A 27,995-nucleotide genomic window follows, 5' to 3' on the forward strand; every position below is an offset into this window, starting at 1 on the left:
TAACCAAACGTTCAAGGATGGTAGAGGGGTGGCACTTAAAGAGATAAGGATATACGCGATGACGATATTATCGTCTTAGCAACTTTATGTTTCTAACCCAAACAACGTTGCGTTGGCGCGTATCCACATGATGTTGTAAATTGTCCAAATTCGTTAAGGTGAGGTATTTCTGGTGACAGTACAGATTGTTGAATGGCAATCTGCAGCGATTTGATAATCGAACACAAAAATTTCTTTCTAAAATCTACCGTTGGTTCTTGACATCGAATCTTTAGACGACTAAAAACTCAATTCGACTCCTTCATTTGCTAAGTCATTACTACCCCTGGCCATGTCCTTCACCCGAAATTCTTGATCATTTGACCCTAAATTTATCGAAAATCAAACCTGGACGTTAGAAAGTTGTTGTTGTTGTTTAAGTTGCTGTTGTTGTTTAAGATTTCTTGCTTTAACTTTGATACAAGCGTGTTGTTTCGATATTCAGCCAGATAATATGATTTCTTTAGAAATGATTCGTAGCTACATTAATACCTTGTCTATGCCACACCAGAGTTTCCCATTCATTTCTCATGACACATGTGCATGGTCAACGTCCGATCAAAACTGAAGAGCACTTTCCCTCTCTAAAGATACCTTTTGAATGACTCTGAAAGATTCAAGGACCCGATCCCACGACTTGTTGTGAAAAAATGGCACGCATGCGTGCTCCCACGACTTCACGGCCCTTGTACTGCAGTGGACACCTTGACCTAATGTACGCTCATGCGCTTGGTCATTAAACACACCCAGTCAGTGAGTAAGTGCATAGCAGTCGTTCTTCTCACTGGGTGTAGTGTCTCTTCTAACACACACTCTCTGTCTCAGCAATGTCGGACATTGACGTTAAACCTCCATGGGAGAAGTCACACTACTTTAGACCCGGTTATCTGCTGCCGACATTAATGAACAAAGACACGATCGAGACTCATGTGAGAGATTTTGCAGTACGAGATGACGATGTGTTTCTTCTTAGCTACGCCAGGTCAGGTACGTGATGCTTTCTATACAAATTCCCTTTTCACAACAAAATGTCGGTTTCGTTCAAGGTAGAATGCTCCTCAGGGACAAATATTCGGACTGTCAAACATTTGCCATTCTTTTCTGATCTACCACTTGTTATGGTTCATTTTAAAACTCTTGTCCTTCCTATTTTTTCGAAAATCGAAAACTGTATTTTTAATCATAGAGTTAACACCGGGATGGTGGCATCGGCAAATCTTTGGTAATTTGTTTTTCTTGTACAAAAATTGCACGGTGACCCCCGATTTTTATTCTTGATTTTTAAAGTGGGTGAAAGGTTCCTTGAAGAAAGTTTAAGAAAGAATTCAGGTCTCTCGCTTTCGGGGCGCATACCACCCTAAACATGGATTTATAGTCCAACCAAACAATATAAACATAAGCAGATATTGAACACCTCACTTTTAAATTGTGCCGTTTTTCTATCAATCATGGAAATATTGACCGACAAAGTTCGACAAACGACACCGTTTGCAAAAACAATCCCCCAAGTGGAAGGGTGTTCGAAGTTATGAAAAGTTCGAACACGATTGGAACTAAATTGGGATAATTGGATGGTGAAGTAACGTCTGTTTGATCTGCAAATGTAACCTCATCTGCTTTTCTTTTTAAGTTACACACTAGCTTTTATGAGTAATTTGTAATATTGCATTATTCAGCCATAGGGCACCTAACACTTTTGGGAAATTTTTAAAATATGAAATTCCAATCATCCCAAATTAGTTCAAATCGTGTTTTCGACACTTTCATCTAAAGCGTCGTGTAGAGAGTAGCCTGTAGTTTCAAAGCCAGGTCAACCTGGATGCATAGTTGTCGACACATACATGGATAGTGGAGCTCTTTTGATTTCTGTTCTATCCTACAATCTATTTGTACACGTAGAGTTCTACACCAACAGTGCTTTTTTTGTCAACCGAGTCCTTTAAGTAACGCTGGCAGCTTTTAAAATACCCCTTTCAAGCTATTCAAATATTTTCTATCCATTGTCTGTGTACTCTAGTAACTCACTGCCAGTAGCAATAGCTGGGAGTCTAAGTACACTAGTAACGCACGTGTTCAGAATTTCCAAATAGCGGTGATCGCAAATGATAACATTTTTCTTTCATTCATGTGCAAAAATTATATTTGTCCGCATTTACCGCAAGAACGACGAAATAAAACCTGCTAGTGTTACAATGGATACTAAAAGTCACATTAATTTATGGCTCGGACTACAAGGTAAAACAACAGCCACACATGCAACTACAAAATTTGTCCCATAACCGCCATTTACTCTCATCTCAATGTTGTGATTTTCTCTTTAACGGATTAGCTGGGATTACACGTCTGCGCCAATCGTAATGTAAATATCTAATGATTAAGCAATAAAGCACACCAAGCGGCGGTATACCGCGAGATTTTGACCAGTGTCACAACATATTTGTCCAGTCAATCTACGAGATTTTGGCACCTAACCCACACAAATTGCAACAGAATTTTTTTCTTCAGAATGCATTTTAATGAGGTACCCATAGCAACATATTAAAAGTTTAATCGAATCAACCTTGGGGAAATATGTCTAATTTGCATAAATCAAATATGGCTGCCAACCATCCTACAAAATAACATAATTGGCCATATATCACATGTTAAACAAGCTATTTCAGTGATTTCAAAGTCTGACACTAGTAATTTGCCTCAGGGAATTAATTTTGAGGTATATGTTTCATATACGCACCTCGTTAATTTGCATAATTCCAATATGGCGGCCAACATTCCTACAAAAGACATTTTCGGTCATATACCACGTATTAAACAAGCTATTTCAGTGATTTTAAAGTTAAAAGTATATTTCTTTGGCATGGACAAACGATTTCCAAGATGCAATGATTTGTATAGGTAATTTGTTAATTTGCATAAATCCAATATGGTGGCCAACATACCTACAAAATACATTTTCTGTCATATACCATGTATTAACCCTTTGGGCGGCAAAGTCTAATTTTGTGAACTTTATAAAATGTACAACAGTCAATTTTTCTGCTTTTTGCCAAACATTGATTAAAACATGTAGCTCAAGAGAAATGAGTATCCATTTGGTCCAAAATTATGAAAAAACCGCACAAAATAGTTCACAGACATTGGTAAAATTTTGCATTAAAATTGTGCTGTAAAAAAACTACAGCAGTCAAACGGTAAACAAGCCATTTCTGTGATTTCAAAGTTAAAAGTCATATATCTTTGGCATTGACAAACAATTTTCGAGATGCAATGATTTGCATAGGTACTTCGTTAATTTGCATAAATCCAATAGGTTTGCCAACATACCTACAAAAGACATTTTCTGTCATATACCACGTATTAACACCTTTGGGCGCCAAAGCCTATTTTTGTCAACTTTATAATAAAATGTACAACAGTCAATTTTTCTGCTTTTTGCCAAAAGTTTGATTAAAAACTGTAGCTGCTGAAAAATGATATCCATTTGGTCCAAAATAATGAAAAAAAGTTACAGAAATGTTCAAAATATTGCAGTAAAATTTTGGTGTAAAAATTACAGCAGTCAAAGGGTTAGCTATTTCTGTGATTTCAAAGTTAAAAGTATATTTCTTTGGCATGGAAAAATGATTTTGAGGTGCAATGATTTGCGTTGGCACTTTGTTAATTTGCATAAATCCCATAGGGCGGCCAATATACCTACAAAAGACATTTTCTGACGTCATATATCATGTATTGAACAATCTATTTCAGCCATTTTGAAGTTTAATTATATTTCTTGAGCATGAAGAAACACCCTTTTGCGGTTCATTGTTTTTTAAAGACACTTTGATAATTTTCAGAAATTAAATATGGCTGCCAAATTAATGCCCAATAGCTTCTAATATAAATAAGGTTATGGTAGAGTTTTTAGGAATAGGAATATCAAGAAAAAGCTGTTTAGAGGGCACTGCACCCAACTAGTGTATTTTTGCTTAAAATATGTTTTTGCAAATATTCGTCCAATTTTGATGAATTTGTTAACCCAAGATTAAATTTTTTTTAGGTTCACCTTTAGCATGGCAAGCAGTCGTAAGTTGCGTGATATAGAAGGGTTAATGTATGCAAATGTACGCAAATCACCCGATTTCCTGCTTCCCTTTTATCCGAATTTCAAGATTTCCAAAGAATATAACTCTGGTCTGGCTGGGTCAAATTTTCTGAAATTTTCACATTATGTTTTTAAATGCTACATAACAAAACAACTATTTTGTTTTGCAAAAAATTCTTACATTTTAAATTAGAGGCATTTTTATTTTGTTAACCATGATTTTAAGCACTTTTTTAGTGTCAGTCGTGCAGCCCATACCATTTTAGAATGGAGATATACTCTTGTTTCAAGTGAAATATTACATTTTACAAAATAGTTTCTATGGGTTTCCTTGTCATCTTAGATGAGAAATACTCCCTTGAAAAAAATGTGTTGGCAACGTGCAGCTCCACCTTAAGTCCTTGAACATTTATTTTTATATAAAAAATAATAAAATAATAAAATGTGGGAAAATATACTATAAATTAACTTACAATAACGATCCATTTACGAATAAAAGTTTATTTTAATAGGTGTCTGTGATACCTGAATTCGTTAAAATACTCCATGACTATATTGTATTTTGAAAAGAATGTTAAAGCAAATTTGGTAGACTTACATATATGACTTCCGAACGGATTAAAATACGTATATGTTGATGTGCGTTTACTATTGAGATGTAAGAAAGTCATGCAATTTTAATTATTTGTGATTTTTCTAAATATGACAACCGTTAATGATTGTTAGTCATCTTATAATGATCTCTTTCTGAATATAACTTTCGATTCATCTGTGTACGGCATTATTTGTGATTTTATAGGTGCTTCATACTCTACAGTATAAAACAGGTAATCTTTAATGTTTACTGTTTTAAAAAAGTCGTGGACAAAATCTTTAGTTTCTAATTTACACTGAACCCCTCCTTATGGACGAGTTCATCTTTGGTACATCCCCCTAGACGATAGGCAAGAAGTCATCACATATAACAGCAAAAATACAATAAACACAACAAAGATAATAAAAACGCAGAAAATAAAATAATGTGACCAAAAATAACACATGCCACAATACAGACAAAATAAAACTTAGCGCTGATGCAAACAATGTCAGACTCTTAAAACTTGATCAACACACAAACTCGCAAAAATTGAAAATTGCATGCTTAGCAAAGGCTTAAAATAACAGCCCAACAAAATCCAAACTGTTACACGATACAAAATGTACATCTGGATAAATTACACTCGGAAAAATGACTCAAGATGTACTTGTTTGTATTGTGTAATAGTTGGAACTCTGTGTTTGGATTAATTGTAAGTCTTTGCTAAAGCGTGCAGTTTTCAGATTTTTTTGAGTTTGTGTGTCCATACATTTTTTTTTAGGATCTGACATTGTTTGCAATAGTGCTAAGTTTCAATTTGTGTATTATGGCATTTTTTATTTTGGTCATATCATTTTTTCTGTTTTTTAGCTTTGTTGTGTTTATTGTATTTTTGCTGTTATGTGTGATGACTTCTTGCCTATCATCTAGGGGATCTTATAAAGATGCACCCATCCATAAGAAAGGGGTTCAGTTTAAATTAAAACCTAAAGATTTGAACACGTCTTTTTTAACATTAAACATTACAGATTACATGATTTGGCACTGTAGAGTGTTAAAACCCTTACAAATTACGAAAATGCCGCACATAGATGAATTCAATGTTATATTCAAAAAGAGAATATATCATTCAGAAGACTAACAATCATTAACAGTCGTCATATACAGAAGTATCAGAATTTCAAAAATGAATGTCAAAGAACTTAACAGTTTCTTCTTGATAGTTTCCTAGTGCTAAAAACTATACCGAACCCTTATTTATATTACAAGCAATTAAGCCATAGGGCATTAATATGTCAGCCATATTTAATTTATGCAAATTATCAAACGGCCTTTGTAAAAATTGAGCCACTAAAAGTGTTTCTTCATACCCGATAAAAATATTAAAATTTTACAATCACAGAAATAGCTTGTTTAATGCGTGGTATATGACCGACAATGTCTTTGTAGGAAAGTTGGCCACCATATTGGATTTATGCAAATTAACAAACCTATGCAAATTATTGCATCTCGAAAATCATTTGTCCATGCCAAAGAAATATACTTTTAACTTTAAAAATCACTGAAATAACTTGTTTAACACGTGGTATATGACAAAAATGTCTTTTGTAGTAATGTTGGCCGCCATATTGGAATTATGCAAATTAATAAAGTACCTATATGAAACATTATACCTTCAAAATGAATCTCCGAGCCAAATTACTAGTGTCAGACTTTGAAATCACTGAAATAGCTTGTTTAACATGTGATATATAGCCAATTATGTTATTTTGTTGGATGGTTGGCCGCCTTATTTGATTTATGCAAATTAGACATATTTCCCCAAGATGGATTCGAGTAAACTTTTAATATGTTGTTCTGGGTACCTCTCTGAAAATGCATTCTGAAGAAAAAAATTCTGTTGCAATTTGTGGTGGGTCTAACCCTATTTGACTGGACTATTTGCCACGAGCAATAGCAAGTGCATATTGAAGTGGACTGGTCAAATCGAGTGGTATACCATCGCTGGGTGTGATTTATTGCTATTATATCATAACAGTATATTGAGATTATGGCGCACAACGTCATAAACGGAATTTTGCTCAAGCTTAGGGCTCGCGCGTATGCCAGCCGTGGTATATCGCCAATATACCACGGTTCTTTTTGCCTCTCGACCAATCAGATCATTGTATTAGTGCCATCAATATACTGGTATGATATAATTTATTAATATCACACTTTATGAATGTAGACGCATTTTCTTGTTTTTTTTGCATTTCTGCTTTGTATCCGCTCCATTTTTATTTACTGTTCGTTTTGTTTTCTGTTATGAGTTTTTATTAGACGACAAATTAATACTGTATTACAAATCGGCTAATTTTCAATGATTTGTTTTGAGTTGACTGCCGCAAAACAGTGAGAGCTATAGTGACTTGCTCAAAGAATTCACTGAAACATGCCTCTGAAACTATAAAACAAGTGCGTCAACTAAACGACGTTCAAGACGCGTCTTCGTACGGTGATTCTTCTTTAATCATCTAATTCTAGCTCTCATTTTTATAGGTCGATAACGATGGGAGTTTATCCACTTTGTTGAATTCCAGTGTCTGACTATACCTGTCTGTCTGTCAGAAAATGAGGAACGACTTGCACCTTGAGTCGGTAGTTTCTAAAGATAAGCTGGCCTTGATATTTGATATTTAGCTCATCAGCATGCCACTAGGAAAGATTCCTAGCTATGTCATACTGAATTGAATCGTGGCATGTTGAAATTTTGAGGAGAGTTGACTATGTTGTCAAGAATAGGCCATTATAACTCTTATCGTGGATAATACACGGTGATTGTTTCAAGTGCCTACCTTGACACACCGTTATAGAACCTGGTAGCCAAAGATGGCCCTTGAAATTTATAGTATGGAAAGATCACAGTTCACTTTCTGGCACCGTACTCGTATATATCTAGCTCAACTCAACACTGAGAGACCAAGCTGATACTATTAAGTGCCTTGAAATTGAGATGGTCAGAACATAATGTATCCGAGGTTTCCTCAAGAAAAGATTTGACCATTTTATTTAACCTGAACAGTATTAATCAGGGATAACCTTGAACGCTTTCGCATCGCTGTAACACCTAACTAAAATTTGCCTAAACTGGAAGCTGTGTTTGGCCGCTACAACCCATATTAAGGTAGAATGCGCCTCGATGACGGGTGTATTCGGACACTAAAGTTTTTCAAACTTCTTTTCTGATCTACTGTATCTCTTGTAGATCTTCTGTAGTTCTTGCAGAACAAAAATATATCGTCTTAGTTTTTTCGAAAATGGAACATTCTATTGTTATCATAGGGTTACATATGGATAGCGGCCATATTGAATTTAAAACACCAGTTAGTTTTTTTTTCTAGTGCCAAAATTTCCACGATGACAAATGATTTTTTATTCTGGATTCGGTATAAGTATGATTGAAAGTTTCACTGAGAAAAGTTTTGACTTGTGACTCTTCTGGAATGCCGGCAAGTATTACCAAGTTATTGTTACATTGGGGAGATAATACTTAGAGGTTATTACCCAATATCGCCTGTTCCTATGTTGTATCAGCATGAGTGTCATTTGTCGTCAGACACGAGACGAAGTCGAGTGTCTGACGCAGCACAAATGACATTAATGCTGATACGACACAAGGAACAGGCGATATTGGGTAATAACCGATTTATCATATACCCATGCCCACAATTTTAGGGAATTTTTACTAATAGAACGAAAAACACCATAATTTTGAGGCTTTACTTTATTACGACTTGCGCATAAATATCAGAATGTTTATGTAAACAGGCTTCATTCATAAAAGTATACGACGAAGATGTCAACATCACGCGCGACATCGCTGCAAGTCGTCCATATCTCAATGAAACACAAGAGAAAGACACAGGGATACAAAAATTTCATACAGAAGAACATTTTAAGGTGCAATATGCTATTACAACTGTAACCGATCAAAAACTGCTCAGCTTTAAATCTATCCTGATTTCGATCGTCGTACGGCACGGAGCTCGCGCGGAGAGGACGCCATTTTGTTAGTTTACCCTTAGAGTTGCCATGTCAACAGTCGTCGCGCGCGCGACATCGCTGTCACGCCACGCGCTCACTACCTGTTCGGTGGAGACCGTGCACAGTGCCGGCGCCGTGCGAACGGCAGAATGTTTGCTAGAATTTGACCAAAAAAAATACCATGGGAAAACATTTCAAGACTCAACGTGATATTTCCGTATTTTGCAACCAGAAATACCTGTGTTCCTCGAAGCCCTTCAAGTTTTTACGTCGGCAACATCGCTTCGCAGGCGGGGAGTGGCAGCCATTTTGTTGTTTACGTTGTTTACCAACAAACTGCTAATGTAGTTCGGGAAAACTCTAAAACTGATGACGTTCATCGTGCATATCTCGACGTTTACCGTGAAATACCACGGCTGATATTTTACGTTGAACGTCACTAGGATGTAGCAATATGGGCATGGGTATATGATAATTAGAGGTTATTACCCAATATCGCCTGTTCCTGTGTCGTATCAGCATGAGTGTCATTTGTGCTGCGTCAGACACGAGACGAAGTCGAGTGTCTGACGCAGCACAAATGACACGAATGCTGATACGACACAAGGAACAGGCGATATTGGGTAATAACCGATTTATCATATACCCATGCCCATAATTTTAGGGAATTTTTACTAATAGAACGAAAAACCTTAAATTTTGAGGCTTTACTTTATTACGCCTTGCGCATAAATATCAGAATGTTTATGTGAACAGGCTTCATTCATAAAGTATACGACGAAGATGTCAACATCACGCGCGACATCGCTGCAAGTCGTCCATATCTCAATGAAACCCAAGAAGAAAGACACCGGGATACAAAACTCGTCATACAGAAGGAACATTTTAAGGTCCAATATGCTTTTACAACTGTAACCGATCAAAAACTGCTCAGCTTTAAATCTATCCTGATTTCGATCGTCGTACGGCACGGAGCTCGCGCGGAGAGGACGCCATTTTGTTAGTTTACCCTTAGAGTTGCCATGTCAACAGTCGTCGCGCGCGCGACATCGCTGTCACGCCACGCGCTCACTACCTGTTCGGTGGAGACCGTGCACAGTGCCGGCGCCGTGCGAACGGCAGAATGTTTGCTAGAACTTGACCAAAAAAAATACCATGGGAAAAAATTTCAAGACTCAGCGTGATATTTCCGTATTTTGCAACCAGAAATACCCGTGTTCCTCGAAGCCCTTAAAGTTTTTACGTCGGCGACATCGCTTCGCAGGCGGGAAGTGGCAGCTATTTTGTTGTTTACGTTGTTTACCAACAAACTGCTAATGTAGTTCGGGAAAACTCTAAAACTGATGACGTTCATCGTGCATATTTTGACGTTTACCGTGAAATATCACGGCATTTTACGGTGAACGTCACTAGGATGTAGCAATATGGGCATGGGTATATGAATAAGATCTGTTCAAAGTGTTATTCTGACAATACCATATTTGATTGTTTCCTATAAACGCTAGGAACGGCCTGGACTAATACCATACTGAACGCCATCATATATGTGGACAACTTGACTTACCTAGACTCAATCGACATCCATACGAAGTTAGCATGTCTTGAGGTCGGTCCAACAGGCGACGACCTGGCAGCCGAAGGCATGGTTTTTCCCAAGTCCTTTATCGAAATGTTCATCAATGACTGTCCCTCGCCGCGTGTCATTCACTCCCACCTGTACGTCGACTTTTTGCCAAAGCAGTACTTCGTCAAGAAACCCAAGGTCGGTCAAGTGTATAGCTAGATATCCTGCGCCATTCCAATTTTGCTGTCGGCTGCTCTGTGTTAACGCATCGGGTGACCAACTGATCTATAATGGCGGTACATGATCATGGGGTAAAAACATAGTTCTTTATTGTGAAACTAGAAGTTTAGAGAGAGAGAGAGAGAGAGAGAGAGAGAGAGAGAGAGAGAGAGAGAGAGAAGAGAGGAGAGAGAGAGAGAGAGAGTGAGAGAGAGAGAGAGAGAGAGAGAGAGACTGACTGTTGTTTAGTGTGTCTGAGAGTGTTTGGTATGAAGACTTCAAAGGCGGTACGTGATGTATTGTATCCCAAAAGAAGGGCTATGTGCTAATTGTCCCTTTTGTCGGCTATAATGTTTTTATTACATGCCTATCCAAGAATATTCTGACTTTTTTGGGGTTGGACGTGCAACTGATAGTCACATGTTTGATTCAGAAACAGGACAAAGCTTCATTAAACGTAAGACGATTCTCGTCATTTACGGCAAAGGAGTACATTTGAATAGCTGTTATGCGGTTTACCGATTTTGCCGTTGCTGTTTTGTTGACTGCATCCTTTCTCTCCCAAATTTATCTTGTCTCATATGGTCGCCGAGTGTTGCCTCACAAGACGGGTTTCGATGGACTGAAATATTCAGTTGTGTGCCGGCGCTCCGGCGCAATGCGACCTACAACCCTTAACTACGACCTAGGCACACTGTACTTGGCCGCGGCAAACTCAAAAGAAAAAAAGTACCCGCACAACTGACATTACAGACTTCTAAAATATGTAATCAATTTAGTGTAATTTGAATATTCATAACTTGGGCTATTTACGTAGTATGACCATAATGACATAATGAGTGAGCGATGTGGGCGGTCTTGTAACCTTACACACTGTCAATTAACTCGTTCCTGTATTATATGATTGGTTCCAACAAAATTTTGTTGGAGAACAGGATTTCAACAGCGTGCCTTCACTGAGTAAAGGGTCGTAGGTCGCAGTGCGTCGGAGCGCCCGCACACGACTGAATCTCTAGTCAAGGGTTTCTAGAGCCACCGGCGGAGGATAATGCTTCACCACGTGATCACGGACGAGTAGCGTAAGGGCAGTGGAAGTAAACTCTAGGATAACCTGAACTATATTAATACACTTGCATACAAGTGAAAAATAATAAAATAGCTATAACAAAATTCATCGTACGGGTTGCGTTATATTATAGCAGAACAGTAAAATTGTAAACGCCTTACTATAGTCAGTTTCGAAATGGTTAATACACTGTACCTGTAAGTCTTATCAGGCGTGCAAACCTTTGATAGTTACCGCCATGGTATGGCTACTAACGAATTCAGATTTAATATTTTTGGTTTGCCGACTCGATATTTTCATCTATGAAATATAGATAGCGATCGGCCTATAAATTAAAGGAAATATAGTAAGCGAAAATACGGTTGAACTTTGCTCGTCTTTTCATAGTTTTGTGAGTCGCATCGCTACACAATTTTTTCACTTGTTACAAATCTCCTTTCAAAATACCCAATGTGGGAAAGTGTAGAACCTTTACGCCCAGTAGGGAATTGCAGGTTACCAAGCGCTAGAGGGCGTCATATGATCTCTACTGTGATACACCGTCCTCGTTCGGAAGGAAAATGTTTACAGTGCGTCACTTGACAGGGATAAACCTGGCCTTTGAAATAAAGATGATTTTTGACATAAAAGTGAAGACATGAAAGTCAAGGAGTGCATTATTCATAAACATCAGCATCGTGGAACACGGTAATAGACCATGTTCCGAACCGCGCGTGACATTCCGAGATATCGCGAGAATATGTGGTTCGCAGTGGACGCGTTCTCGCAACACAGGACGAACTGCGTAAAACAGGACAAGTCGCTAATTACGTTAAACACTGCATAAAATATATGAAGTTGCAACATTTGCTCAGTTCTGCACTTTTTCTAGTTCCATACTAAGTTTGACTTATTACTAAGCTGGAAACCTGTTTCTACGAGCATGTAATAAAGTCTCGCGAGATCTCGCAATCAGCGGAAAATCGTCTATTGGGTCGTGGCTCTTGTGAGACACGTGGATAAGGTGTATCAAAGGTTTGCTTGGTGCAAACCCTGCCATCTGAATTATGACAAGGTCCCCTTCTGTTTGACCGCTCGAAATGCTTGCATGCTATTAAAGGAAATTATTCGGATCACTGTGGCTCGTGTTAGGCCCGTAAATGATAGCTTTCAATATGGCGGTTTGCTTTAAATGAGAGACATTATGGAGAGTTTAAAAACAATAAACTTTGTTTTAATTCCTCTCGCAGTTCTCTGGTAAATAATATTTTGTTTTTGATGAGAGGACAAATTGAAATGATTATATCGTTATTTGGATATTTTAGCAGGGGGCTTGAACAATCCACGCTAGCCATTTTCAACACAGAGACGTGCAAGGGAGATAGATCCAGTAAACTTTATTGGTTGAGTTCTTGTTATGCTAACAGTTCACAACGTAATACATCAGGGAAAGTGACATTATTTACCAGAACTATTGTCAACAAACACCAACCAGACACTTATAAGTGACCTGGGATTCCGTTAGAAAGTTTTCTACCAACATCATGCGTTGTTTCTCATCTTTCGTATATGAATGTGTGCGTACATGACAAACGGTGCTAATACCAATAAGCTAGATAATATAAAAATTGATTGAATTCAACAAGAACGTCGAGAAATGAATAATAGCCAGGCGATCAGTGGCCCAGTCTATCAAAATATTCTGTAATCGGAAGATTTCAAAACATTCCTTCGTTCCCATGTTTCAGTAATTTCATCGATAAAACAAGGACAGTAACGCAACCTTCGTATCTCAGTAAATGGTTTGTGATTGATGATTGATGATTTGTAAGTTCAAACCTTCAGGTATCTTTCCAATTTTACCACGTCAGCTTAGCCTTAGGTCTTACGCGACTCGAAGGTGAAAGGATAAATCATTCACTTTCAAAATCAAGAATAGGAATTGAGAATCACCGTTCAAATTATAATACGAGGGAATAAATGACTTTTAACTCACCGATATTTGAAATTCAACATGGCTGCCATCCCTGTGTTAACTCTGTGGGGAAAAGCTCATTTCGATTTTTCAAAAAAAAAAAGAAAAAAAAGAAAAGAGAAAATTAAAAAAAAATTGCTTCAAAGTTAGTCCACACAAGTGGTATATAGAAACGAATTGAAAAGGTTTAAGACTTTTAATATCTGTCCCCGAGACGTAGTGTAACTCTAGGATGGTTTGCCAGTTAGGCAGAACATGATTTCGGAACTGTAGGTATTTTTAAGATGCTGCATGGTCGTTTTTTAAGGGAATGTAAAATGCATCAAATGCCCCAACCAGAAGTTCATTGAATGTGCTTTTACGACGACAAAGTTTGTATTGAAAGAATAGCCAACATTTGCAAACATTGAACGGGAAATAACCGTTGATAATCAACACCAAGCATTGGAAAACCATCATGTCTTCCATTGTAGGAGAACGTGTAAGTCCACTCCCCTTAGCTCGCCGGATAAATTGTGACTTTGATAGACAGACTGATTTTAAAAAATCTTAAAAAAATTACCATACCGTACCGCAGTTCATTGCCTTGCAGGAAGCACGTGTTATGATTGAATTGGGGACCGAAGAATGGAAAGTTGACAGAATGTAGACTCGAAGGAGAGTGACTTTAAATTTTGCTCAAACCTTTTATAAATGAAACATGCAACCATTGTCTCACCAAATAAAGTATAAAATTTATGGTCGCCATGCAAAGTTTGTTACAGCGGAGAAACCTATCGTTTACCAATATTAGAAATTAAAATAAAAGAAGAAAAGAAAAAAAACGAATTTTCTGTCTTTTACCGATGTTGAAATTCACCATATCCGTGCTAACTCTATGGGAGATGATCAAATTTTCGATTTTCGAAAAACTAAGATTTTTAAAATGAGCCCCCACAAGAGGTAGGCCAGAAAAGTGTTGCAAAACTTTGAGATTCCAAGTATCCAAGTCTGCCGGAGGAGCATTCTACCTTAAGACAAACTCTTTGGCGGTAGCCCCCACTAACTTTATAAGTTGACATGACGCAACAGCTGATGAACTCAGCACTTGTCCAGTTGTCATGTACTGTCGACTCCGTCCACACTTGCTCGGGACATTGAGATTGTAAAACACCTCATCCGCAGTCTGTATTCTAATTCGCCAATTGATAGTCACGTGGGATGCGTTCTTTTTGTGCTGATCCACGTAAACAACTTCATCAGGCATCATTTGTTTGAACTGTTGCCTGCCAGGTATCAGTTCCGAAAATGATGCCCGCTGACGTCAAAAACGACATTGACGCGAACACGGACCGGAATGTAAACAAAGATGTCTGCGGCCGATCGAAACGATAGTCGAAAAATGTCTTGGTTTATCCTACTTTCTGAAGAAAAATTGAATGCTTTTGTTTCCAACAAGGACTCGATACGGTCAAAAACTATAATCAACGGTGTATTGAACGTTTTGCAGATCATTTTGGGAAAAACTTTTTCTTACTGAACCACTCCAACATATTACATCGTAGGCCTACATGCGACAAGTTTTGTGTACAGTACGTTCTTATGCATGGCTACGGAAAAGGTGTGTTACAAAACACATATTGACTGGCCATGAGGACAACAGCATACGTCTTTTATAACCCCTCGGCCTGTGAGTCACCCCAAAAACAGACTGTTTCCCTCGGCCTACGGCCTCGGGAAACAGTCTGTTTTTGGGGGTGGCTCACAGTCCCTCGGGGTACAGACGTACAGTATGCTGTTGCCCTCATGGCCAGTCAATATGTGTATACTGTGCAACAGCCGTGTAAGGCAACAGTTCTGGGTAATAACACCGACAGATGCATACAGTAGCAGCTAGACTTGGTTCAAGTCTGTGATTTGTGAATGTTTGAGTGGAGTGAACGCAATGATTTGTATTTTGCTTTCATGTGAAACGCGCGCGTGAGTGGACGCGATGAGTAGGGTGAACGCGATGAGTGGAGTGAACGCTATACAGCGGAGTTTCACCCGGAATCACAGACTTGGCTTTCTTGCAGGGTTTGCGTTGCTATAAATTATTCATGAGATGACGTTTTCTTTACTCATATATTATTCATAAGATGACATCACTAAATTTTACACATTGGGAGGAGTTACCAATTGACCCAAACGAGACGTGCATAAAACTCACATGGCGTTGTTGACAAAATGTCGAGTGCGATCACTCCCACAAAAGTCAGCACGACCTCTGTTCTATCACCGAAAACGCGTGAAAATATCTGTGTTGTTTGTGGGGCCCATGTTACAAAATGCGAAAATCGTGGCCGGTTATTCAAGGATGGAAAAAGACACCGTCCTTACAAAATCTTACGAAATCTCTTACGTGCCCAAAGCGATGGAAATCAAAACAATGTGGGGCGACTTCGTATGTCAGTGATTTTCCGCTGCCGGTTGGTGCGCAGACGAACACATCTTTTCCCTCAATGTAACTCTCAACAAGCTTTCTTTGGTAATCTCGCATGATTAGCGGTGTTCGACCGATCAGTTGTAAAACGCGGTTGACGTACGAACTTGATGCCATTATTCGCCCGATATAAAACGTACTCGATGTCTAGCTTTGCACGGAGATGACAACAAACTTTTTAATGCATGCAGAGGTTTATTAGCAAGCGTTCTTCTTATTGGCCAGAATAACGGCGGGGGCTGTCAATCATTTGTATTTGCTCTACGTCACTGTGTACACTGTCCGTCTCATCGCCTGTACTTTGCAAGAAGTCTAAGTCGGTGAATCCGGCAGAAACTAACTCACTACTGCGCAGACTCAAACGTGACGCATTCAATCGCTGGGAAAACCTGGCGTGAGCTGCCAAATTCCGGATAGGTTTGTACGAAATAGGAGAGACACAAGAGAAACTATTATAAATGATTTTATTTTTTTAAAATTCACCGACTTGAACCAGGTCTAAGTAGCAGCACTAACGCCCACACTAACGGACGAGAGCAGTGACACTGTAGTATTTGAACAGGGACGGTAGAGCAAGTGTCTGTCAAAAAAGCCTTTATATTACTGGTACCTCGCTGTGGACATACTGTCTGTGCTGTAAACAGGTCGTTCGCTTCCAACTCAATGACGTCATAGTGCAAACTTGATGCTGATTGGTGCCGCGCTGACAAGCAACAGGCGCTGCTAAATACCAAAGTTCATTCACCCAACACAAAAGTTTTAACACAAGGTGCAATAAGTAATGAACTTGTGTTTCGAGCCAAACGTCATCCCTGAAAGTCATGATTAAAACAGCAAATGCGTCAAAAAGTAACGAAATAAAAAATGACGATTTGGTTGTTATAATCCCTACCAACTAAGCCAAGAAACAGAAATACACAAAACTGAAAAACAAAAAACCCCGATAATCAATGGAGGTCCATCAGGGGTACAATTACATCGGTCGACTGGCCTTCACCAAGGTCAACATGACCGAAACGAGTCGATCCTACTCCTGAAAGTTTTCAGTTTTGAAACAAAATAGCATATAGCACGAAAATGGTGTCTTCTACTAACAGAAGTTTTTACGCATTTTTTAAGACACAAAATGCACGTCCGATCAAACATAAAGGAACATCACGTGTTCACTTCGACCTCTGGAGTAGCAGCGTAGCGATATGTCATGTTTTAGTCAAATGCACAACCATTGTATGTCTTGGCAATCTATCTTTTCGGATGCATAACGTTGATAAACCCTTACATTTCAATAGCGACTTAAAATCGTTGATTCGATTGTACACCTACCCCATTCCTTGGGGTCAACATGTACAAACAGGTCGCATCTGCTCCCGTTTCTCTGCGGATAGCCCGCGTCAGCGTCGTGGCCGCCGCGCAAAACTGCCATGGAACAAGTTATACTTCTTGCGTTGTTACTTCTAACCAAAAGTTCAAGGATGTTGTTAAGAGGAGGGGAAGGGCATTTAAAAGTATACGAATACACACGAAGACGATAAACACGATTGGAACTAATTTGGGATAATTGGATTTTCACATTTTTCAAAGTTCTCAAAAGTGTTAGGTGCCGTACAGCTGAATGTTGCAAAATCGCAAAAATTAGTTCATTAAAACAAGTGTGTAATATAAAAAGGAAAAGCAGATGAGATTACATTTGTAGATTAAATCGACATTACTTCACCATTCAATTATCCCAAATTAGTTCCAATCGTGTTCTTATTATTTAATCAACTAATGTTGCGCGGGGCGCGTATCCTCACGATGTTGTAAATTGTCCCAACTGGTTGAGGATGTCATATAGTAAGGTTTGTCTGATGACAGTACAGGTCGTTGAATAGAAATCTGCCGCTATCTGATGATCTCACACAAAAGTGTCATTCCAAAATTACCATTGGTTGTCGAAATCGCATCTGTAGACGACTAAAAACTCAATTTATCTCTTTCTTTTTTTCTAAATCATCACTACTCCAGCCATTTCCTGCTGCAGTCTTGTTTATTTGACCCTAATTTTATCGGATGTTTGGAGCTTGACGTAAAAAAGTAACCTTTGTCTTTGATTACGATTTCTTGCTGTATATATTTGATACAGCCGTTTTGCTTCAATACCACAACAGAGTCTACCATTCTTTTCTCCTGACTCTTGTGCATGAAGAGCACTTCCCCTCTCAAAAGATACCTTTGGAATGACTCTGAAAGATAATTCCGTGACCAGATCCCATGACTTGTTGTGAATAAAATGGCACGCACGCGTACCCCCATGACTTAACGGCCCCTGCACTAGAGTGGACGCTATGATATAAATGTACTTTATATAAGGCCAAAGTAATTAAATTCTTTGTTTTGCGTCCACTCTAAATGGGAAAAGGTACGCGTCTAAGCGGCTGAAAAACACACACAAGAAAATTAACACAATGTAATTTGATTGCAGCAAATAAAAACTGTAACAAAAGTTTAGTTCAGAAAAGCTAAGCGGTCATGTCCTAAAATTTCCTATTCAAATACACTGTGTGTGTTTTTCATGAAGACCTTAAAAACCTAGGCGGGTGGGGACGCAAAACAAAGAATTTAATTACTTTGGCCTAATTGCCTGATACACGGGTTTATGTGCCTTAGAGCAGGTGACAATTTCCCCGGCGCTAGGGGGCACATTGTTTCCTGCTGCGAGGGCACATAAACCTATATATTCAGGCAATATTATTTTATCACATGCCTCGTCACAGTTAATGCTACATGACATTTAATAACATACAGGGCATTTTCGACCAATTTTACCATTATCGACCAGCATCATAAAATTTTAACGAAAGTCAAATAGTAGAGCGCGCCTGGATATTTTACATCTAGCGTTAAGCGTCTACTTTGACCTCGAAACACGAAGGGCTTCGCTGGACCGGGTAATTATGGAAACATGTCAGTACATCGTTCACTTGCCCACAAACTCCCAATAAGATCCTATTCACATCAATACACTGATTTGTACTCAGATCGGGGCATGTAATAAACCATACACTATAGGTCATTAAACACACCGCATCAGTGAGTGAGTGCATAGTAGTCATTAGTCTCACAGGGTTTTAGGTCTGTTCCAACACACACTCTCTGTCTCAGCAATGTCGGACATTGACGTCAAACCTCCATGGGAGAAGTCATACTACCTCAGACCCGGTTATCTGCTGCCGACATTAATGAACAAAGACACGATCGAGACTCATGTGAGAGATTTTGCAGTGCGCGATGACGATGTGTTTCTTATTAGCTATGCCAGGTCAGGTACGTGATGCTTTCTAAACAAATTCCTCTTTCACAAGAAAATGTCGGTCTCGCTCAAGTCAGAGTGCTCCTCGAGGACAGATATTCGGACACTCAATCATTTACAATTCTTACTAGTGGGTGTTCATTTTAAAGCTCTTTGTGTAAGAAAAATCTTGACCGTCCTAGTTTTTCGAAAATCGAAAATTGTATTTTTCTGCATAGAGAGTGGTTGTAGTTTCAACGCGAGGTCAACCTGGATGGATATCAGCAGGTCGATATTTGTCGACACATACATGGATAGTGGAATTCTTTTGACTTCTATTCCATCCTACAATCTATTTGTGCACGTACTACACAAACAGTGTTTTTTTTGTCGATGAGTCCTTGAAGTAACGCTTGAAAGATGGCAGCTTTTGAAATACCCCTTTCAAGCTATTCAAATACTTTCCGTCCATTATCTGTGTACCCCGGTATATTTAAAACGTACGTGTTCAGAATTTCTAAATAGCGGTGATCGCAAATGATGTCATTTTTCTTTCATAAATATGCACAAATAAATAGTTGTCCGCATATTCCGCAAGAACGACGAAAATATAAACTGCTAGTGTAACAATTGATACTATAAGTGCCTAATTTATGGGTCGGACTACAAGTTGAAACAACAGCCACGCATGCAATAACAAAATTTGTCCGATCAGCGCTATTTACTCTCATGTCAATATTGTGATTTTCTCAGAAAAGAATTAGCTGGGATTAAAAATCTGTGACAATCATAATGTAAATATCGATTGATTTATTAATCTTTCAATTTATGAATGAAAATATTTGTAGACGTTTTTCCTTGTTTTCTGCACTTTTCTGCTTTGTATTCGCTCCATTTTTAGTTACTGTTCGTTTGTTTGTCAGCAGTGAGTTTTATTGGACGATAAATTAATATTACAAATCTGCTATTTTGCAATGATTTTTTTTAGTTGACTGCCGCAAAACAGTGAGAGATAAAGTGACTAGCTCAAAAATGCACTGCGACATGCCTCTGAGACCCCACTTTTAAAATAAGTGTGTCAAAACAAACGACTTTTGAGCGCGTTTTCTAACTGGGATTCTTTTTAATCATTTTAGTTTAACTCTCATTGTTACATGACAATTGGAGCTTGTCTACTTTGTTTATTTTCAGTGTCTGCCTGTGTGTCTGTTTGTCAGAAAATTAGCAAAGACAGACAACTTAAGTCGTCAGTTTTTTAAACAGAAGGTTGCCCTAGATATTTGATGTTAGGGTACCAAATGTAGATATAATGAAGATTTTTTAGCATTAACTCAATCATTGTGTAATTTTCTTCTTGAAGTAAAGTTAGCTCATCAGCATGCCACTGAATTGGAAAGATTCCCAGCTTTTTTCTACATTCTGTATAAAGTGTATCAAGTTCTGTTGAAATTTTGAGAATAGTAGAGTATGTTGTTAATAATAGGGCATTATAACTTTTATCGTAGAGAATACCCAGTGATTATGCCCAGTTCCTACCTTGAAATGGACACAATGTCCACGTCATAGAACCTGGGTGGCCAAAGATAGCCCTCGAAATTTACATTCTGTGATCGATACAGATCACTTTCAAGCATCAAACTCTAATTCGTCTAGCTCAACTCAACAGTGAGAGATGAAGCTGATACTTATACGTGCCTTAAAATGGAAATGGTCAGAATCTACTACCCGAGGTTTCCTCAAGGAAAGATTTGACCGTTCTATTTTAACCTAAACTATATAAATCAGGGTTAACCTTGAACGCTTTCGCATTGCTGTAACAAATTAACTAAAGTTTACCAGAACTTGAAGCTCAAATTGGCCGCCACAACCTATGTTAAGGTAGAATGCGTCTCGATGACGGATATTCAGACGGGGTTTTCAAGAAGTAGTAATGCTACAACCAGGTGACCTTGCAGTGGTTTAATTTAGAAGGGACATCTTTTAGTGATGATCGTGAACGTTTTAATTTCATCATCATGCCTCTAGTGATGAAAATTGAATTTTCCATTACGACCCTTTGCATGTTAGAAAGACTTATCTATAGGCAAACATAATGTTCTAACGGAAAATGCGATGGCGTCCCTCATGGATTTCAATAGAAATCCAAGGTAAACCGTATGACTCTTCTGGAATACATGCAAGTATTAGCAAGTTATTGTTAAATTAGAGAGATAACACGATCTGTTAAAAGTGTTATTCTGTACAATATCATATGGTTTGTTTCCTTTTTTAACGCTAGGAACGGCCTGGACTAATACCATACTGAACGCCATCATATATGTGGACAACTTGACTTACCTAGACTCAATCGACATCCATACGAAGTTAGCATGTCTTGAGGTCGGTCCAACAGGTGACGACCTTGCAGCCGAAGGCATGGTTTTTCCCAAGTCCTTTATCGAAATGTTCATCAATGACTGTCCCTCGCCGCGTGTCATTCACTCCCACCTGTACGTCGACTTTTTGCCAAAGCAGTATTTCGTCAAGAAACCCAAGGTCGGTCAAGTGTATAGTTCGATATCGTGCACCATTTTTATGTTGCCGTTGGCTTGTTTCTGTTGACGAACTTGGTGACCAACGACTGGTCTATCCATAATAAGAGAGAGAGAGAGAGAGAGAGAGAGAGAGAGAGAGAGAGAGAGAGAGAGAGAAGAGAGAGAGAAGAGAGAGGAGAGAGATGATAGTATGTCTAACAGTGTTTGTGTGAAAACAGCAAAGGTGGTACGTGAAATATTATATTCCAAAAGAGGGGCTACGTGCCAAAGTACACATGCACATATTACAGCGAAGGGCGTTATGTGGTAGATCAAATGTACTTTTGAGAAAATTCAGCAACTGTAGCTTCCGTGTTAAAACTCGGCTTTTTAATGCATTTTGTAATAATTTCTATTGTATACAATTGTGGTGTGATTACAAGGCGTCATCAATCCGTAGTTTGCACGTGTGTCACAATAATGCTTTACGTAGGTTGTTGGATTTACCACGAAATGCTAGTATTTCATCTGCATTTGTAGTAAACCAAACTGACAATTTTCCTATCTTGAGGAGGAAAGCTGTGTACAGTTTTGTTCGTAGACTTCTATATAGTGAAAACGAACTGCTTAAGAGTCTATTACACTCTGACGCCGCTTATTTTGGCCTGCACGACAAATGGCAAAAGCTTCTCTATAGCAGATTTTAAAGTGATCGTGGATTGATTGATTGATGGTTCTGTTAATTTTCTCTTTATTTCCTCTCAGTATTTAATTGTATAGTTTTTATAGTGTCCTTTTACTTTCTTTGTGCTATGGACAGTTATTTTTAACTTGTCTGAAATAAAGTTGAAATAATAATAATAATAATTACGTCAAGTGAAAATACGTTGGTCAATTCACAATCCCTGCGTGGCCGCCCGTTGCCGGTTATTTTGTTTTCTTGTTTAATTTATTATATCCATGCAGACAGCAGGTATATATTTAGCTCTTGATTACGTGACAGAAGCAAACCGGATCAGTTGGGCCGCCATGTTTCAAGTGAACATTGACAATGAAGCAAAGCCTGAAGATTTGTGATCACAGTAGACAATAGTACAAATATTACTCCTAACCTAGGGTGCTTACTCACACTCATACGACAGTTTTGAATGATTTATTGAAGTATACCATTTTACCCAGCTGTTTTAAATGATAATATGATAATATGTAAACTTGCACATACAGCGCGTAAAATTGATTAAGCTACTTTACAATCCTTTGCCGAAATGTATCATTTCATCAAATCGTGTCACACTGTGCATTTGCTTTCCTAAAAAGACTGTCTATATAAGAAGAGACCCAAAAGATGTACTTGTGTCGATAGCGGAGCACCACAACAGCGCAAAATACCACGGATGTGTGCCTTGGGAGAAATACTTTGAGGAATTCTTGAAGGAGAATGGTAAGTAGGAATATATTCGATCTATGCCAGGTCGACGAAGAGAACATGTATTTTGCGAGATATTTTATATCAGTATTCAAGGCAGGGTTTTCAAATCAAAAACTGAAAAATCCTATGTTTGTTCTTGAGGCATAGATGTGCCCCACAGCACTGGGACACTTGCTCGACTACAGAAGGACATTTGCAAATTCACCTGACGTTTTTTTCAAGCATCATTACTTTCTGCAATACCAGAGAACGACAAAAGTACATGACTAAAACAGCCGTATCGGTCCAAGAGATTAGTTATTTACACACAGCACGCAATCTGTCTCCGACGAGTCAGAAACAAAAAACCAAAAAAAAACCAAACAAAACAAAACAAAACAAAAATGGACACGGCGAAACCAAAGGACCAATCTTAGACATAACAAGACCCTCGTATTAACGGGGCGGTTATAGATAATACCTGCGTAACTTTCCAAATATGTGACGATTTCTCTCATGCTTTGAAAGCTACGATACTTGACAATAATTTGACACAGAGCAGTGCTGTCGTCAAAAAAGGAATAAAGAGGAAGAATTCGTTTTTAGCTTCATTGATACCTTCATGCCGTGGTAAAATAAAATTTGCCTAAAGTCTTTGGTAAAGACTTTGGTTCAAACCTCATTGAGGTGGTCCACACGGCATGAATTTAGCGTTCCGTAAGGTGATTTTCATTCAATTAAACCATTTCAATTATTTCTGAAAGGATAATATCTTAACGCAAATTTGTGAAACGGTTTCGATACAGCGTATCAAGTTCGGATTCAGGAGACAGGCACTGGACCATGAAAAATTTCTTATTGCCGCACACTAACTCTCTCTGTCTCGCTTATTGAGTAGCATTTATTTGTTTTGCTCTCTTTCCCTCCACATCGAATACGATTACTATCAGACATGCAGACGATACTGTATACAGTAAATTATTTATTTTTATTCTATGATTTTCACACTCTCCCCTTTGAACCCTAGGTGATTATGGTTCTCCATTTACTCACACCAAGAAATGTGCAGAATTCATGAATGAACCGCGGTGGTTATGCTTTACATATGAAGAACTACGGAAGGTAAAATAATATTATCATACATTACAGTTGTAAAATGGCGAGTTCACTATTTCTGATGGGAATGATAAATTATGACGTCATTCAAAGACATTCAACTGGAAAAATCAAATGTACATAAGTTACCATTATTTAGAGTTTCAGTTTGCAAATTTTGTGAACTTTCAAGTCAACTAATAAAAATTACTTCAAGTACAAAGTAATAATATCTGTAACTTAAGTTTCATGCTTCCTGCAATCATCAGACAGATGAAATATAAGGATCCTTAGCCCCAGACACTCTTTTGCGTCTTTGGGACGTACCATTCTATTTGTGGGTGGTGTTAAAATTTGATAAATATTATTTATTTTGGTGGCGACATTTTGAAACCAACTCAGGGCGTTTGTTTAATAGCGTAGAATTCTCAGCATTGATAATGTGAAGTTTTACTGATATACAGAGACTGCATCGCTTGCTTATATTAGAGTAGCTCAATGCTTTGTCAATATTGCTGTCGCTATATTGACTTGTCTAGGATATTAGATCTGCTATCAAGAAGATGTCAGACTTTATCGGCAAAACATTGAATGAAGAAGAAATCGACAAGGTAATTAATTATACCAGCTTCAACCAGATGAAGGAGAGATATGAGAACTCTCCGACACCATTCTACCAGGAAAAGAATGCCGGAAAATGGATAAGGAAAGGTAATGTTTGTTCTTTAACATCCGGTCATTCTTTTGTGTGCATAATATAAACCATGGCGCTTGCTGTTGCTGTTCTTTGATGTTAAACAGGTATCACATGACAGATGGACATCTATCAATTCAGGACTTAAACAAAAAATAATGCATAATGAAGTTTTTTTTGCATTTTTATTGAATATTTTATCATAAGGAGGCTATGACCTCTGCTAGGCTGTTGCTAAGCGACAATCACTAATCAATATGGCGGCGCGTCAAACAGCCGCCCGATCGACTATACCGAGAGTTTCAGTTGATTTCTAATCCGACATTGATTCAATTGATTGTTTATACCTACAGGTAGGATTATTCGTGCTCTGAACTTTACAGAAGTGGGTGTTTTATGATATAAAGCATTTTTAACGTATATAGACAACAAAACTGAGCCTTTAGTCCTACTAGCCTACGTTGTGCACCCTCGTTTTTTCGTTCTATGTGTGTCTAATATTTCCGAGTGGTTTCATTCTATGAGCACGGTAACTTTATACACCGTCCCCCAGTAAACTAATACAGGTAGATTGCAACAAAGGGAAAAGTTGTGTAAAATGAAGTTTTTGTTCAAGAAGATAAGACAAAGCACGATCCCTTGAGTGGAGGGCCTGTCGACAAAATTTATAACAGTGACATGGCAGAATGTTTATACTTTTATTTGTCAAAACACACTTTGCTAAATTCGATTCTACGTTAGCGACCAACGAAATGCATATGATAATTTGCCTTCCATTGGCAAAAAACATGCGTCTTTCAGAAGAAGTCTGTGACACTATGTCGTGTAAATTTAACTGTTCCTGGGAGATTAATGGTCATTTTAAAGGTATTTGAGTTGAAATATCTTCCATCACATTTTAAAACCTAATGTAACTATAAATTATGTTTAATATATTTCGAACTGTGAAGTAAAGGTGCATTTCCAAGTTTAATGGTGGCAAAGCTTTACTTTTATTTGATGGAGCAAACTGTAAGTTTCCATTAACGAAATACAAGTGTTGGACGAAGCTGCTAACTTGACATCCACCATATTGTTTTCAATCTTGTGCAAATCATGGGCGTTCTCGCTCAAGGGTCAATACTGGGAGTCATCTTCAGGACCAGTCACAAAACCTGATGTTTGTTCATAGGCAATGATAAGTTGTGATTGCACAGACCCCTTTGATCTTCATCAATTATTGACATGACTGTTTGTCGTCTCTGGCATCTTTCAGGTGTGGTCGGAGACTGGAAACATCACTTCACCGTGACTCAGAACGAGACCTTCGATAGAGTGTACGCAGAGAAGATGAAGGGATATGAGCATCTGATGTACAAATACTGAATATGTCTTCTTGCTTCGAGATAAATAACGTTTATTCATAACTGATTCCTAATCCAAATTTGATTATATTAAAGTAACAAATGATGACTTACTACTTACTTATTTTGCATAGAAAGTCAGCTTTCATGAAGGCTAACTTAGATATCCCATGTCTTGTATTGTCTAATTATTGTTTTCAAGCGTAATGTGAACTGTCTTACACTCTTGACACGAAGAGGAGAATACCTCTATGTTGTTCAGTAAATTTTCGATTGGATTCGAACTCACAAAGTACAGCACCAAGTCACCTAGTGAAGACATCACAGTCAAAACCGCTACGTCTCATGACACATACGAATCTGAAAAAAAGAAGACCACTTTGGTCGCAATGGTAGCAATTGGTAATAATTCTATTAGGACTTTTCAATATTGCTTTAAAACATCCTCAATAAGAGATAATGAATCTTCCTACCGATATTTTTATTGTGTCTCATTAAATGTGTGAGAAAAAATATTCGCTTACCTTTATTGTCAACAAATATGCCACTTTCCTCTGCATGTGTTCCGTGCAGTCACAGCTCCCAGTGTACCCTACACACTGCATTGTCAGGAAATATTCTTGTATCAGTTGTCACTATTTACACATTTTCTTAAAAGAGATTTTGACAACATTCTTCCTACGATTTAAGCGTCAAGGCAACGCTTCCTGTAATAGCAAACCGGAGATACTAAAGGCTAACGTAAAGAAAATAATCTTTTCAATCCGTCATGTGTCTTTCTCATTTATTAAAGGGGAACTTCGACAGTAACACAAAGCCTATTTAGTACTAAAGCCAGTGAGACATAGGTTCTATGTTAGACAGCTGGTAAGATACTACTTCACAGCCAACCCTATCATTGCCAATTCTGCTGCAACCGACCAGAAATAAGCCAGCCAAGCCCAGCCTGGCAGAACACTATCTCTGCCAACTGCTCACTTAGCCTATTAACCAACTCGGCTGAGAGAAATGTGGCGGGAAAAGAACAAACTCGGCCTGAAAAGCAACTCGACCAAACATCTTTCTCAGACCAAAATCAGCTTTGACACCAGTCAACATGGTCTGTATCAATTTTCCATGCATTCGAAAACCAATTTAGACTGTCCCGATCGCTTTAGGAATGATTCATCCCTGAATGAGATACAGCTCCAAGGAGAGGGAATATTGTCTTCTGTTGTCTCAGTTATCATTATCACTTGCCACTACTTAAGATCAATATGGCTGCATTTTTTTCTGAGAAGGGTGTTTTCCTGGGACCCGTAAAGAGGATCGGTAATTGGTTGATTTTCTCTTCGGCAATGGTCGGATAAACTACATACTCTCTTTTAATTGAAAAAGGTTCAGCAATTTAGTAGTTGTACTACAATTCAGTATATCTCAATACACGATGAATAATATAATGTGATATCGGCACAACTTTCGTCTTGTTGCAATACGAACCACATAGTTGATACAGACTTAATTTTTGAGAGTGATTAACCTCTTAGAGTACAATTAAAGAAGGCAAACGTACAGCCCCATGATATTGCATATCACGATCTCATCTTTTATTTTCTCCTTATTTTCCCCTGTATTTCCATTCCATCGTCACGGTAACTGTATTTAAGCATGACTACAAGGCTGTCAAAGTGATTTCAAACTAACA

General features: G+C 38.2%; 1 protein-coding gene across 2 annotated transcripts; it reads left to right on the plus strand.

The window, feature by feature from the left end:
• The first annotated feature begins 785 nt into the window (after window positions 1–785).
• Window positions 786–27,990, plus strand: LOC139129897 (sulfotransferase 1B1-like). Of its 2 annotated transcripts, none has more exons than XM_070695586.1 (6): window positions 786–1,026; window positions 10,232–10,488; window positions 23,089–23,212; window positions 24,207–24,301; window positions 24,814–24,985; window positions 26,224–27,054. In XM_070695586.1, exons 1-6 carry the CDS (start codon window positions 867–869, stop codon window positions 26,331–26,333), a joined length of 918 nt encoding a protein of 305 aa, XP_070551687.1. In that variant the 5' UTR covers window positions 786–866; the 3' UTR covers window positions 26,334–27,054. The 2 variants fall into 2 exon arrangements, with proteins under 2 accessions (XP_070551687.1, XP_070551689.1); XM_070695588.1 differs by lacking the exons at window positions 786–1,026; window positions 10,232–10,488 and adding exons at window positions 19,040–19,293; window positions 21,537–21,793 and having other exon boundaries at window positions 26,224–27,990.
• Window positions 27,991–27,995: the final 5 nt, after the last annotated feature.

The sequence above is a fragment of the Ptychodera flava genome, chromosome 3, assembly GCF_041260155.1.
Source record: "Ptychodera flava strain L36383 chromosome 3, AS_Pfla_20210202, whole genome shotgun sequence".
Lineage (NCBI taxonomy): Eukaryota > Metazoa > Hemichordata > Enteropneusta > Ptychoderidae > Ptychodera > Ptychodera flava.